Raw genomic sequence first — 15,835 nt, 5'->3', positions numbered from 1 at the left:
CAGAGTGCACTAACCAGCTGTAACAGCCCTTGCCAGCCTCACCAGGAGGCCCCACACTTTGCCTACAGGCCCAAGAACTCCACTTGAGCTTTCAGGTCCACAATGTACAACTCTCATGCATCAGCAGGCATGTGCGTGTACACACGTATATACACATGCATTGCAGTTGGGAAGATGTGAATGTGTCCTCTTACTAATTGCAGGTTTGTAGTGGATAATAGACTAAAGTAATAATTAGCTTTACTGGAAACACTGAAGAAAGATTGAAGGCATAAACTTGCAATGCTGGGCAAAGCAGAAGAGTGAATAAGGATCTGCACCTGGATCTTACAAATTCTGGAAAGGAAAATATTTCCTTTATAGGAAGAAGTGCCTGAATTTTCAGAATTCCTCTTTCACATTCACAACACTGAAAATGTAATCAGCATGGTGTCAGTTAGCGATTGTCAAAGATATTGTTGTCTTGAGAGTCCTTGGCAAATGTTATTAAAGAATCTGTGAAAGACAATTTCTATTGCATTTAGAGTTTCAAGCTTTCAAGACCTATCTTTGTTCCCAAAAATAAGAATATGATACGGTCAATAATTATCTCTAGCAGAATATAACACTAGTATATTTATTTTCAAGAATTAGAATTTACTGACTTCTGAGAGGCTGAGACTGAGAAGGAATTAAAAGCACACAAAACAAAAGATGTAAGCAAAATGTCCAAATATACTTTACCTCTGATGCTGTATGTTCTTCCTTGTTTTCCTATATAAGGCATACAAAAGAAAATGTTTAAAATATAGGTCAAATAAAGAATATCAGAGGTCATACAGGCAAAGCACAGCAGAAATTAAACTCTGAATTTAGGAAAATAATGATAAATTTGGTGGATTTCTTTTGAGATGCCCTCCAGATTAACTCACAAATCACATTTAAGATAAGCTTTTACTTTGAAAAAAGGCTTTAAAATGATTAAATACAGCTCCCTTTTTCTCAGTTGCTACCAATCAAATCTGCTTCGTTGAGAAGCACAGCATTAGAGATGTTATGTTCAGGTCTTAAGTTGGATTTTTGGTGTAATTAGCTGGTTGCAAAATGAAAGTTAAATCAGAATTATACAGAGTCTTATCTATGTTCTAGATCATCACTCAGATCTGGCTTGCAATTCTGTTAACTGTTGTAGGCAGGACCAGATGTCTTGGCTCCATGGTACTGAGGAATAAGACATAATACAAGCTGGTTTTAGATTAAAGATTGAGCAAAAATTATGAAGAGAAGAGAGGAAAAAAAGAGAAAAATATATAATTGTACACTGAATAGAATTTAATGTTTGATACCAAGCTGGTTATTGGAAGAAAGATCTCATCTTGCACAAGATCAGAAAGAAAAATGGTATGTTGAGTAGTACCATGCAGAAGGCATGAGCAGTTGATACAAGTTTGCACAGAATGAGCTGAGATAAGGAAGTGAGCTGCAGTGCCAGGTTTTATATATGGCCTGGGAAATTGCTGAGACAGGATATAGACTTTCATTATAATAAATTTTTTCACGTTTCTAAAATAATTCTGCCTTGAAGCAAGCCTAACCTATACTGCAAAGTGATTTAACTGAGACACCACTTAAAAAATACTCTAACTCCCAAGCGAAAATCTGAAGTTAAAATCAGATTATAGAAATAAAAACAAATTATTACCATCACATCTAGAAACCAGCAGAGCCCTTGCTGTGCCACATGCATAGGAGACCACAGCCTTCCTCAAAAATCTCAGAAACAGTCATAAACAAAGCAAGTAAAAGGGACATTATATCTAAACAAAAGGGTTCCTCAGCCTTCTCTATGAGATTATGGGGATTAGTAATGACAAAAAAGATTAGGAAGAAGTCAAGGATAAGCTTCATGAAGTGATTAGGGAAGGAAAGTATGCAACAGGCATAAGGTGAAAAAAAAAAATCCATAATCTAAAGGAATCCCGGTACAGCTGACCCTTGGTGTCCCAGGATGAAAGCTATTACTGCTACTTACTACTTGATCTGTGTAAGGGACTTTTTACTTCAACATCTGCTCTAGTCTTTCCTGGAAATTTCTGTGAATGAAGGGCTGAAGCTGCTGAAGCCTAGGCAGTCTAACATGAGGCATGTGAAGAACAACCTGTTGCACTGTGGACTTAACCCTCCCACTTTCAGGAGGCAACTGCCAATGTCAAGAGTTTTGTTTTTCAAAGGGCTGGGGTCTCTCACTGGTTTTCTCAGAGTCGTAGCAGCCTGACACAAAAATTTGGAGCTTCTGGACTCCCACATTTCCCAGCAAGGGTGGCAGAAGCAGTAGGGGAGGATTGCAGCCTGCACACATACCCACATGCACTATCAGCTGACATTCCTGTTACTGAGGCATTGAAGGAATCTTCTGAAATCTCCATGCAGCTTCACAACTGAGACAGTCTCCATTTATTTTGTTTCTTCTTTATGCTCACTGGCAAAGACAGATACCTTTACCTCGCCAAGACTCTTCTAGAATTTTTCCATAACACTGACATTTCTCCTGCAAAGTCACTGGAGAAAAGCTGGCTGGGTTACACCCTGCATGAGAGAGTTGTTTTAAAGCTGGCTTGAAACTGAGTTCTGAATAAGGCCAAAACACCAATACTAGATTCCCACTGGTATATGAATTCAGAAACAGAACATAGAACTCTGATTTTTTTCAGTTTTGGCATTCTGATTGGAGGATTTGTCAAAAGATCGAGCTAACACTCCAAAAGGGACCTGACTGCTCTTCGAAAAATGCAACTGTTGGCTGCAAAATGTAATGGGCAGCTGACAAAAAGCTCACTCTTTAAGAGCTCAGTATACAGAGAGCAGGTATTAATAAGGTAAAAGAAAAAAAAAAAAAAGACATGGGTGCGGTGAGCACACAGAAGACACCTTCTATTCAGTGTGGCCAGGCAGTCAAACAAGTTGTGCTGGGCTGCAGAATGAGAGGAAGAGGAAAAAATACTGAAAATATGGTGTTGTTACTACATGTCTCCTTTAGGACCTAACATTCAATGGCAATCTGGCAGTCTTTAAATGTATTTAACTTCATAAAATCCTGAGCAGGTAAGGAAATGTTATTCTAGCTTTCTTTTGTAAGTGAAAAATGAGATAGAGACAAAAGGCAGAATTCATCTCAGTGTAGCTGCCTCAAACTTACTCTTCTTGTCTAAACTCATCCTCTGTTTACTGCTCATAATGAATGTGAATACCAGAATTTCTACCGAGCAATTCATGCCATCCCAACAGAGGTAACTGGCACGAAATGTAGCAAGGTGGACAGATGCTACATCACTGAAGTGATTTGTGCTAGATAACATGGGAATTGGGTGGTGGAACAAGGTGAAAAATGAGTTTTGTGCATTCACACCAGGAACTCCTGGTACCTTGTTGCGTGCAGTGGTGAGTACCCTCTCTAAAACCAAGTGAGAAAGGAACAGAAGCATTGCTTTTTCTTCTCCTAAGAGCCAGTATACACCTCTTCCTCCTTAGGTAAGGCCCTGTAAGAACATTTCAATGCTGCCAAGGCTGCGCAGGTGAATGGGGAGGATTTGTTAAGACTAGTCATATTTTATGCCCTCATAACCACAGAAGTTCAAACACACTGTCTTGCCTAGTGCTCTCTCCTCTGCCAACCTCCTTCCTACAAAACTAAAAGGGAATACATTTTCCACTTGCAGATCCAATTAATTCTGTGAGAAATGGAGCAAGGTGCTCGTTGTATAGGAGTGGCATTGCATTATGTCATTACAAAACCTTTCATACACAGCTGCTTGACACATTTGCAGACACGTTCCAGCATTCTGTTCTCATTTGAAAAACATTAGACTAGACTGCCAGCCAGAATGGCAAGTAACCTAATCCAGCCAGGGGATGCATTACAGTTTTATGCTGGGCTTCTCTTAAGAGCCAACAATCAAGGTATTTGATGGCACTAATGTGACAGATGAAATTCATAGGAACATGAAAATTGCTTGGATATAATTTAAGGACAAATTTCAGTTCTCACTGGGGACTGTTTCTCCTCATTGCCATTTTTAAATTTTAAATAGAACTTCCCAGTGCCTGAGAATTGCATGAGGCTGTGTAAAAGGGTGCTTTTCCAGTCTAACAATGATTGCTTCAGTCATTGTTAAAAAGGGCAATGGGGAAAGGCTTACAGAGAGGTGCTTCCCCTGGAAAAAAACACTGCAGGTAGCTGGAAAAAAGAAATACAACAACAACAACAAAGCAAACAAAAAACCTCCAAACAAACAAGAACAAACAAACCTCCCCCCCACAAAACCCAAAACAAAACATAGTTGTTTTGGTCTTGAGTAAGAAGATGATATATTTGTGACAGATAATCCACTGAGACTGCCTGATCTCCAAACCACAAAAAAAACCAAGTGTAAGCGCTGGACCCAGCAGTAGGCCTTCCTGTTTCAGAAGAGAGTCACCTGACACTGCAACATCCAAGTAAACCCATCCTTAAATGCCAAACTGTCAGAGCAGCAGTAGAAATAAATCAGCTGGATCTCTGTCTGCAGATACAGGATCCATTTCTGCTCAGTCTACACTGAGGAAGACACCAGCACACAAGAGGATGGTCCCTTTTTGAGGGATTCATCTACATTTCAACCACAAGAACTTGAATGTTAGCTAACTCCTGGATATTATAGCAGGGAATTAAAGGAACTCAGATGGCTTCTTTAGCACTGTGGTTTGAGATCTGCCCATGTGACTGTAATATCAGACCATGATGCAGGCAGAAACGATAACAACAGTCTCCACGGAGACATTTGAGGTCAGGCTTGATGGGGCTCTGAGCAATTTAGTCTAGTTGGAGATGTCTCTACTTATCATAGGCGGGTTGGACTAGAAGACCTTTAGAAATCTCTTCCAACCCAATACATTCTATGATTCTGTAATTCCATTTCTGCACTGCCCAGGGATTTCTGCATGGCCTAGAGAAGTCACTGTCAGATCTAGCTTGCTTCAATAACAGTAAATGCTGGTACATAACAACAAACATTAACAATTAGATTTACAAGCACTGTAGAGGCTGGCCACTGATAGCAGCAAATTTTTATACCAGGTAGGAGTCAGATGTCTACTCCTAAATTATTCTCCATAACTAGTGTGTCTGGTTCCAAATTAGCATAAAAAAAAATAATTAAAAAAAATCTCATGGTAGCAAGTAGCAAAAGGGAACTGTTAAATAGACACATGCTGTTAGTCACGATTCAGAGCAAAGTTCCCTGGAGTTTTATCTAGGTTTCATATCAACATGATGTCAAAGAAAATACACCCAAAAGACAAACAGGACCACTCTGCTCTCAGTCTTCTCACTCTGAGGCACACTAGGAAGGCCTTTGTGTTTATATTTCAGGCACTAAACACAGGTAAAACCTTAATTTCACAAAGGGAAAAAGATAACCTGCTGATCTTCTGATGGTGACTGAGCAGACTGAGCCTCTTCATTAGTTCCTTCATCTGCCTTGTCTTCTGGGTGTGCCTCAGTTTCCCCCATGGCCTCAGATTTTTCAGACTCCTGGCAGAAAAGAAAAAGTCTTTGTTAGCTTCAGGGCATATAACCAGTAATGCATTTATGTAAAACTCTTGCATTTACAGTCTTTGCAGGTGTTTTCCTAACTACAGAAGTCAAATGAAAATTTACTCTTTGGTAACTTTCCTGTGAAAGGGATACTTGTTGATGTGCTGATCGGTTGGTAAAGTCATGAGGTTAGTGTGGGAAAAATATTAATTCAAGCACTTCTTCCTCTTCAGAGCATAGTGGATTCTCTAACTTTTCTGTGAAAGTTCGAGTGAAGCCAATGCTCACCTTGATGAGCTTCAGTCTAGCTTCAGAAGGACCCAGCAGTAGGCCTTCCTGTTTCAGAAGAGAGTCACCTGACACTGCAACATCCAAGTAAACCCATCCTTAAATGCCAAACTGTCAGAGCAGCAGTAGAAATAAATCAGCTGGATCTCTGTCTGCAGATATAGGATCCATTTCTGCTCAGTCTACACTGAGGAAGACACCAGCACACAAGAGGATGGTCCCTTTTTGAGGGATTCATCTACATTTCAACCACAAGAACTTGAATGTTAGCTAACTCCTGGATATTATAGCAGGGAATTAAAGGAACTCAGATGGCTTCTTTAGCACTGTGGTTTGAGATCTGCCCATGTGACTGTAATATCAGACCATGATGCAGGCAGAAACGATAACAACAGTCTCCACGGAGACATTTGAGGTCAGGCTTGATGGGGCTCTGAGCAATTTAGTCTAGTTGGAGATGTCTCTACTTATCATAGGCGGGTTGGACTAGAAGACCTTTAGAAATCTCTTCCAACCCAATACATTCTATGATTCTGTAATTCCATTTCTGCACTGCCCAGGGATTTCTGCATGGCCTAGAGAAGTCACTGTCAGATCTAGCTTGCTTCAATAACAGTAAATGCTGGTACATAACAACAAACATTAACAATTAGATTTACAAGCACTGTAGAGGCTGGCCACTGATAGCAGCAAATTTTTATACCAGGTAGGAGTCAGATGTCTACTCCTAAATTATTCTCCATAACTAGTGTGTCTGGTTCCAAATTAGCATAAAAAAAAATAATTAAAAAAAATCTCATGGTAGCAAGTAGCAAAAGGGAACTGTTAAATAGACACATGCTGTTAGTCACGATTCAGAGCAAAGTTCCCTGGAGTTTTATCTAGGTTTCATATCAACATGATGTCAAAGAAAATACACCCAAAAGACAAACAGGACCACTCTGCTCTCAGTCTTCTCACTCTGAGGCACACTAGGAAGGCCTTTGTGTTTATATTTCAGGCACTAAACACAGGTAAAACCTTAATTTCACAAAGGGAAAAAGATAACCTGCTGATCTTCTGATGGTGACTGAGCAGACTGAGCCTCTTCATTAGTTCCTTCATCTGCCTTGTCTTCTGGGTGTGCCTCAGTTTCCCCCATGGCCTCAGATTTTTCAGACTCCTGGCAGAAAAGAAAAAGTCTTTGTTAGCTTCAGGGCATATAACCAGTAATGCATTTATGTAAAACTCTTGCATTTACAGTCTTTGCAGGTGTTTTCCTAACTACAGAAGTCAAATGAAAATTTACTCTTTGGTAACTTTCCTGTGAAAGGGATACTTGTTGATGTGCTGATCGGTTGGTAAAGTCATGAGGTTAGTGTGGGAAAAATATTAATTCAAGCACTTCTTCCTCTTCAGAGCATAGTGGATTCTCTAACTTTTCTGTGAAAGTTCGAGTGAAGCCAATGCTCACCTTGATGAGCTTCAGTCTAGCTTCAGAAAAAAAAAAAAAAAAAAAAAAAAGCCTTTTTCACCGGCATACATTCCAGTTAAACTTCATAAAGAAGTTAGAGAAAAGCAAAATAAGGGATTTCATATATAGTCTCATAACTTTCTTGCTTAAAATCACCAGGAAACTGTTCCTCAATTCACACACCAATCTATCGAATCTATTTATTCCAGCACAGTCAACGAGGACCTTCTAGAAGGCTCTTTTTAAGTCTTGCTGTACCTTCAGCTAGGTAGCTGTGAAAGGCCACCCCGGATCACACACTTTGTCAGATAATAGGAGACCTGTACGGCTTTGAGTGGAACAACAGAAACAGGATGAAATGCAGTAGCATGAAGTGCAAAGGCACATTATGTGGGACAGGTAGTTCTGGGACAGAGATTAGAAACAGATGTTTCTACTGCACTTTGGGAGATTATTAGTTGATGATCATCAAATAAGAAAATTATGGATTTATTTAAATAATCACAGAATAACTGAGTCATAAATGTGATGCGATAGTGAAAGAGGTAATAAATGGGATCCTTGGATGTGTGAGGTGAGGTATAGCTGGTGAAGCTGAGAGCAAATATTAATGTCACTATATAAGGCCAAGCCAAAGCCTCGTCTGGATCACTCTGTACTCTTCCAGTCACTCAGGCTCAAGAAAGAGAAATTCAGACTGGAACAGGTGCAGAGGGGGGATCCAGGAATATTTGAGGGAGCGGAGAGACTATCTTATGAAAGGGTGACAAAAAAGGTTTCATTACTTTAATCTATTGAAAGTAATGCTGTGAGGGGATACGATGGCTCTCTAAAAATAGATCAGAGTAAACATCAGGGAGAGGGATGGGATAAGGAACAGCACGGAGGTAGATGCAGAATTAATACAAACTGACTGGAAATAAAAATTCTAAACATCAGCAGTGTGAAATTTTGGAAGAACTTCTAGTATTTCATTAAAAGGGAATTTTCACTGCCTCTGAGACGTGTCATCTGGTGTGGTTGCCTTCAACAACAGAAAATTACGCTCAGGGGAGGTCCTATCCTGTGTCATCCTAAGTCCTAAATGCTTTGGTCAGAGTAGCGTGTCCCTGTGCCCTAGTTTCAGCTGGGATGGAGCTGATTTTCCTCATAATAGCCAGAATACTGCTATGCTTTGGATTTAGTGTAGGAATGGGTATGAGAAGAACGCTGATTGCAGACTGATGCTTTTAGTTGCTGCTAAGAAATCAAGGACTTTTCAGCTTCACAGATTTTGCTGTGTGTGGGTACACAAGAAGTTGGGAGGACAGCTGATCCCAGCTGACCAAAGTGATATCCTATACCATGTGACATCACGCTCAGCGTATAAAGCTGCAGGGAAAAAGAAAGAAGGGAGAGACATTTGGCGTGATGATGTTTGTCTTCCCAAGTAACCACATGATGGAGCCCTGCTGTCCTGGGGATGGCTGAACACCTGCCTGCCTATGGGAAGAAGTGAATGAATTCCTTGGCTTGCTTTACTTGTCTGCATGGCTTTTGCTTTACCTAGTAAACACTTTTTATATCCATCCACAAATTTTCCCACTTTTACTCTTCTGATTCCCTACCCAAATCTACCTGCAGGGAGTGAACAAGCATCTGTGTGGTGCTTAGTTGCCAAGTGGGGTTAAACCATGACATCCTGTTAGAAGATGAGCTCCTTTCTCACCACTGTGACTAAGTCCTTAAAATCATTTGCCTGGTTGGTTTGGGTTTTTCTGCTTTTTCATAATTTAATTTGTTTCTACAGTTAAACAAAAGCCCCCACTCATGATCCCCTTGCTTTTGAGTTTCACAAGTCCTGCTCAAGTCTCCTCAGCATATGTGATTTCTTCAGCCACCCTACTTAGCCTGCAGAAGTGTGAAACTACCATAGATATCTGACTTTTAGCCCCAGATAGCAGATATTGGTGAGTGCAGACTTAGGGATCTCTGTCCAATGATGTGATATTCAACATAATATATGCCCTCCTGCTGAGATGCTCTGCTGGATGGGGACTAAAATTGAAAGAAATGAGATTGAGAATGTTTGGAAGAGGATATCATGACAGAGTGAAGATGGACAAAATCCTTTTGCAGTTTTATCTTTTTCCCGAAACTTCATAATCTGTAAGATTTGGTGTCCTTTTGGCAACTTTCTCCTGAATAATGGAAAATACATTTTAAGTGTAAGGAGCTTGTAATGAAAAGGTACATCGGAGGTACATCGGTTCATTAGTTCCTCTTCTTCTCCCCAGAGAATAATAACAGCAAAAAATCTCAGCAGCAAGCATCGACTTCCCAGCAGTCCTTCCCAGCCCTGCACTGCCCCTGCCCTCCTGGAAGCAAAAGCCTTTGCTGGGCTGGTTGGTGAACTGGAGCAGGAGGCTGATCAAAATAAAAGCTTTAAAAAGAAAAACATTTCTATCTCACACAACTTGCACACTCTGTTACACAGCTGTGTGAATATTTTTGCCAGCATGTGAGGGATGCTTGGGGAGAGGAATGAGTGGCTGGGAGTAAGCAGAAGGAGCCAAAGGAAGGTGAAAAGACTTATTTTTCTGGCAATGCTGCCTCATTTCAACTACACACAGTGGGTTCACTGCACCTGATGCTGGTAGCAGTGTTATTAAAAGCAGAACTACAGAGACAGTTGTTTGGCTTAATTTATATCTTGCTTTTCTTCCACAAACTAACAAAATATTTGAAGATTAAAATATGTAGTAACACAGACATAGATTGAAATTGTCTTGTGCATCATTATGTTTATACACTTTTCTCAAGCCAACGATAACTTCCCTACAGATACTACCCTTGTAGCAATTCCTGAAATGAAAATGATAGTGTTCATGAAAGCTAAATTGGTTAGATATTAATTTTCAGCAAGTATCTTAAAATTTCATTTAAAAATCCATATGCTCAATATTTTTTTGGCAGATACATCAAATACATAAAGAGTAAAGATGGCATTCTAATTAAAATATACCTACAGTGTAAAACCACCTCAGGTGAATCATATACTTAGAGCAGAAGGCAAATTAAGGCTATAGCTGAAAGAGCTCAAGTCTAGAAACACTGTGTTATCAGCTAGGACACACGAGCACACATACACACACACACACAGATACGGAGACTTTTTGTTGATTATACAGAGAGCTGTGTTAATCAGAATAGTATCTTTACACTAGCTATGCATAGTAACACAAAATTTGATTATAAACTAATTTAAAATGAAATCCCACTCATAAAGACTGGGTGACCAGCCATTTTTCCTTTAAATAAAATACGCATATTGTAAATTTGCAATTCAAAGCAGCTTTAGTGTGTCTTCTTCAACTATAAGACTAAAGCTCAAGTTTCTACAGATTCTGGGATGTCAAGATCACACATATTAAGATGAGGAATACTAAGATTAAGGACTTAAGGATATACAAGATTTGAAAACAGATCCTCAGCTCAAGTAAATCAGCTTCACTGAGTTCACCAAACAATTGCAAACCTAAATAATCTTGATACAAGCTACTGGCTCTCTGGACTTCTGGGAAACAGAGGCAGTATTTCAGTGCAGTAGATAAAACTGTCAAAACCCCTGTTTGTCCCTGAAAATAAAAAGCAATTAATTACCTGCATTCAAATCTTGCCAAGATACCAAGAAGCTGTACTGCTATGGCATACTGTTTAACATCTTTGTTTAAGTAACAGATATCTCACTGACAGAACAATTCTCTTGTGCCATTTTTGAAAACAAAACCAGGCAGCCACAGCCATGAAAGGGCAGTTCACATATTACTAATATTTCTGAACATTTTCAATAATATTGAGAAGTGTCTCAGATTAAGCATAAAAGTCATGGGGGCTTTAAAAAGAAATGTACCCAACTTTGGGGGCAGCTGAAACTGACACACTTGACCCTAAATGTACAAACTACATTGATCATAGCTCAGATGTACACAGGGATACCATTGGCACATCACTGTTCATGGCACTAATCCAAGATTAAACGGGATCATTAAGAAATCTATCACCTAACGTCTGTGCTCCTTGGGTTAGGAACAAAGCATAGTCGTCATTTAAAGCCCAGCCTGCCATGGAGCAGATTTAGAAGCATTTACCAGCAAGTACTCTTTCTAGTGAGAAGGCATTTCATAGTAGTAGACTAAAGAACACAAACACTATGCCCACTTCTTCTCTTAGGCATAGAAAACTTTGCAGCTCGCCCCTGATAAATTATGCTTTAGAAAATATGATAAACAGTAAAACGGGGAGGCAACAGGAGAGAGAAGATTATGTGAGCTAATTGATCCTTTCTGAAGTACCAAAAAGAAGTGTCTATTTCTTGTGCTGTCACTGAGCTTTTTGGCTACACAGCACCTTTTAGTGAGAAAAATGTACTTGGTGTACGGGGGGAAAAAGTGTGAAAGTCTTTGCCTGACTCCCACAGTGATCTAAGCAAAAAGCATTTAGAGATTTGCCCTTTCCACCAAGATCTGCAGAAGTTTCCATATGCCACCAAGGCATCTAAATAATTAATTGTATTCCATCCAGGAACATGGCGATGGACACCACAACTGGTCACCTGCAGAGCAGTACCTGACCAGAACCCTTAGCAGAGGTTTGAACACAGCTGGCTGCAGGGAGGAGCAGGTGCCTGCTTAGGGAGCTTCTGCCCAGCCTGTTTTCCTGCCAGCCTGGTTAACTTTGATGTCAATTTGCTGTTTCTTACTGAAACAAGTAGAGCTTTTGTGTAAGTAAGAGGATACCTAAATAAGTGCATAAAGACTACTTTGCAGACCTGAAAAGCATCTCCTTTAAATCTCTGTGTATTCACAGCTTCTTTACAGGTATTTTACAGTCAACTGTACCTTGATGTGTCCTGTACATGTCACACTCACCCTGTAAGTGTAGATCAGCTTGCACCATCAGAGCTTCAATATCTAGCAGTAACAGTTCAAGGTAAACACTGGTCAACTAGGTCTGGTCACAAGTTGTAGCCACCTAACCCACTAAAAGTCAGGGCAACAAAAATGTGAATCTGCAAAATTGAAACGTATTTTGCACCCAGCAGGCTGATGTGGCAATGAAATCAACTACAAGCATTTTGTTGGGAAGCTGTAATTGGTTGAGGAAGTAGAAAAAAGTTCCTCTGCTGGCTCTAGAAAACAGGCTCTGATCCATCCTGGGTCAGTGGACTGGGCTGTGAAACTGCATCATGGTCGTTAAAGAGCTTTACGACTGCTGATGCAATATGAGACAAAAGATGGATGGAAAAGGAAGGAGAATCATCTGAGGCAAGAGTATAAAACATGTATCAGCTTCGTATTAATCTTTTGAACAACTCAGTGAAGTAAAAAAGTAAAACTCCCTAGAAATTTACTGACTGTTTTGTGGTCTTTCTGTGCTTTATTGTTTGTCTCTTTTATAAGTTATCACCTTATTCCAGAAAAAAACACAATAATTTAAGTCTTGGTAGGAAACCCTTTCATATGTGTCATCATCACCCTCTCTTGAACACTTGACTCATTATTCCAGATTCATGCTGCTGGAAATCAATGTCATGAGCCATCCATTGTACTTCATGCTAAGGTTGAATTGACAGTCTAATGAGAGGAAAGCAGAAGCAGTGCAGCAGGGTTATTTGTATGACAAATCACAGCCAGATTGTCATGCAGTGAATACGCTGAGAAACACCTCTGCAATAAATGCTTAAACGCTTGCATATGTCTGACTCAAATTCAGGAAAATATTCTAAAAGGGAGATGATGTAAATATACTTCCATTCTTTACATGGGTTTTAAAAAGCACTCTCACTTATTTCCACTTTCTGGACTGAAACAATTCCCACCACCACCAATGCAGCAGTTAATGAGCATAAACCATACTTGCTCATTACCAATAGTACTAACAGTTACCTGCCCAGCAGAACATAACAAACATACTATTTTCAATATTTACAAAGTTGTCACGAAGTAGAAACCATAATAGCCTCTGCTGACAGCTGAGAGTGAACGAATTCTAAAAAATTGCTACTTTGCCTCATAGACACACTATCTAACAGAACCTTGCATGAAGAAGCAGATAATACATGAAGTGGGAAGATGGTAAAATGCAATTTTCTCTATCTCGTTGATTCTCCTCATATCTTTTTATAATGATTATAATATGTAATACCTGCAGTCCTTTAAGCCTTTCATGGCTTTGTGAATGTTCATTAAATAAATTCTCACAAGGCCCTTGTGTGGTAGGCAAGTAATTTTTATTTCCCTTGGTGGGAGATGGTGCAGCTAAAGCAGAAAGTTTAAATCACTTGCTCCTTATCACACAGGAATTCAGTGTCAAAGACATTTATAGAAACTGTGGCTCTCCCCTAGGTATCCCTTCATCTCTAGCTCTCAAAGCACTGAGCAAAGGATCCTTTTTCTCTCTGCTTTTACAGAAGAGGAAAACCAGAGACATTTACAGAGGTGTCTCACTTGAAGTTGCTACACAGATGGCTGCAGAGTGGGACCAAAAATTCCATGTCATGCTCCAGGGTAGTTCTTCAGCTAGGTCACCATGATGCAGCAGAGTTCTGTGCTGTCACTCTGGCTCCTCACTCTCTCAATGAATTTCTTTTGTTGAATCATCCATGTTAAACATGGCAACATTTGATTATCACCTAATATGATACTTGGATAAGAGAGCTTTTATACTCTTAGTTATAAAACCTCTAATTAGAAAGAGATTCTGTTAAAGATAAAACATATTATTTTCTGTAAAGGGGAAAAACCAAAAACAACAAAACGCCAAACAACACTAACAAAAAAAAAACCACAACAAAACCAAATCAAATGAAAAAAGCAAGGAAAAATCTTTTTTGTTTGCCAGAAATACAGCATTCTGCATAAGACTTTTAATTTATCTCCTCAAGGCAGAGGGACCAAACTCCTTAGTGCCAGTCTGTATTTACCCACAGAGGTTGGAAAGGGTCCCCACCCCAGCCTCTCTGTTCATGGCCAGTAGAAGCCTAGTTTGCTCTGGGTTTGATGCAGTCAGTGAGAAATGAACATTTGTTGTCATTAACAAAACCTGTACATTGCATTAGGAACTTCTGCATCATTATGATAAAATACTGCTTTGTGTCAGCAATAGCAACAAGAAAAACACAAACAACAAAATGGCACCTGGAGATTGCAGTGAAAGAAAAGGAAAATATTTTCTACTATTTACTGAACAAACCACTTGTTTTGTTTTGTTTTTTCCCTTTAGAACACTTTACTGCACCAGCACCTAACTTAGTACTCGTTACTGCCACTTATTTGACATGCTGAGTCACTGCCTATCTTAATCTTTTACTGAAATCAAATAAATTGTTTCCATGGAAGAAGAGCAGTGCATACCTTTGTGCCTGGAGGAGGAGCAAGACCCAGGAACGAATAAATAATATTTTCTTCTTTAGCAGAGAAAAAAGATTCAAAATCCTAAAAAAGGAGCAAACAACAGAGAGTTGGTAACAAAAATCAAACAAAAAACACAGGGGGAAGGGACTAGCCTAGGCAAATCTTTCTCGTATGGATGAGAATGACTATGACTTTGTACAAACACCTGCATTATCTAAGGCCCAGGAAGAAAACTCAGATAAAGGGAATTTCACACCAGATGGCAAAATGAACAAATGGGCAAATTTCTCCAGAGACTTACACTTCAGTGATATCACATCTATGTCTGAATCAGATAAAATGAAGCATCTCATTTTAACATGCCTCAGCTGTACACATCAAAGCAAAGCTAGTCACATTAAAATGTTAAAATAAAAACTTGCTGTGAGTAAGAACACAAAATAGGCCCTCAAAACCCTAGACAGTTTTATTGTGAATAAAAGGCAACAATCAATGTAATAACACAAGTGAAATGATAAGGAGGAAGAAAGGTACACTGGTTAGAAAAAGGAGTTACTTTTCAGGCAAACTTAGCAAAGGATAGTGTTGTTCCCTCTGACATTTATGTACCCACCAAAATGTCTTGTCCACATGTGAACTGAAGTTATACACCATTATGTTAAATGCTCATTTTCTCTTTGGTTCCAATATAACTGAAAAGACATGAGGGATGCCTCCTGTCCTACCATCTAGAACTTGCATGGTCTTTATCGTATTCACCCATGCAATTTTCCTATCAATTAAGGAAGTTCTGCTATCACTAGTTTGCTACTGGAAGTTCGTAACTCACATCTCACACACATAAAAATCAACATGTATTTGAGATCTCAACAGAAACTGTGGTCATAAGTGACCAGTCCACAATCTCACAGCAGCTCTGTGTAGGACAGGACTGAGCATATCTGCTGAGTCTTAGACTATTGCTTTGATTGAGTTACCATCCTTACTCTTATTCCACATAACTCAAAAAATAGAAGCCTGTAAATAATAAGGTGCTGACTTATCCTTAAGAATTTTTTGTAAACCTGGATTAGGATCTCAGTTTTTTTATTGGGCTGTTCTAGTATTTCCTGAGAATAAACTATTGGCCAAGGGTAATCTTAGGGAAAG

At 39.4% G+C, this 15,835-nt stretch overlaps 1 protein-coding gene across 1 annotated transcript in view; it reads right to left on the bottom strand.

The window, feature by feature from the left end:
• Positions 1 to 15,835, bottom strand: part of SH3BGR (SH3 domain binding glutamate-rich protein) — a 50,663-nt gene that overhangs the window by 22,188 nt on the left and 12,640 nt on the right. Inside the window, 3 exon segments of the mRNA XM_010000443.1 lie at positions 719 to 753; positions 6,888 to 7,001; positions 14,687 to 14,767. Of these exon segments, the coding sequence (XP_009998745.1) occupies positions 719 to 753; positions 6,888 to 7,001; positions 14,687 to 14,767 (230 nt within the window).

This window comes from Chaetura pelagica, unplaced genomic scaffold (genome assembly GCF_000747805.2).
Source record: "Chaetura pelagica isolate M959 unplaced genomic scaffold, ChaPel_1.0 scaffold244, whole genome shotgun sequence".
Lineage (NCBI taxonomy): Eukaryota > Metazoa > Chordata > Aves > Apodiformes > Apodidae > Chaetura > Chaetura pelagica.
The sequence above is the reverse complement of the archived record's forward strand: the minus strand, read 5'-3'. Positions and strand labels throughout refer to the sequence as shown.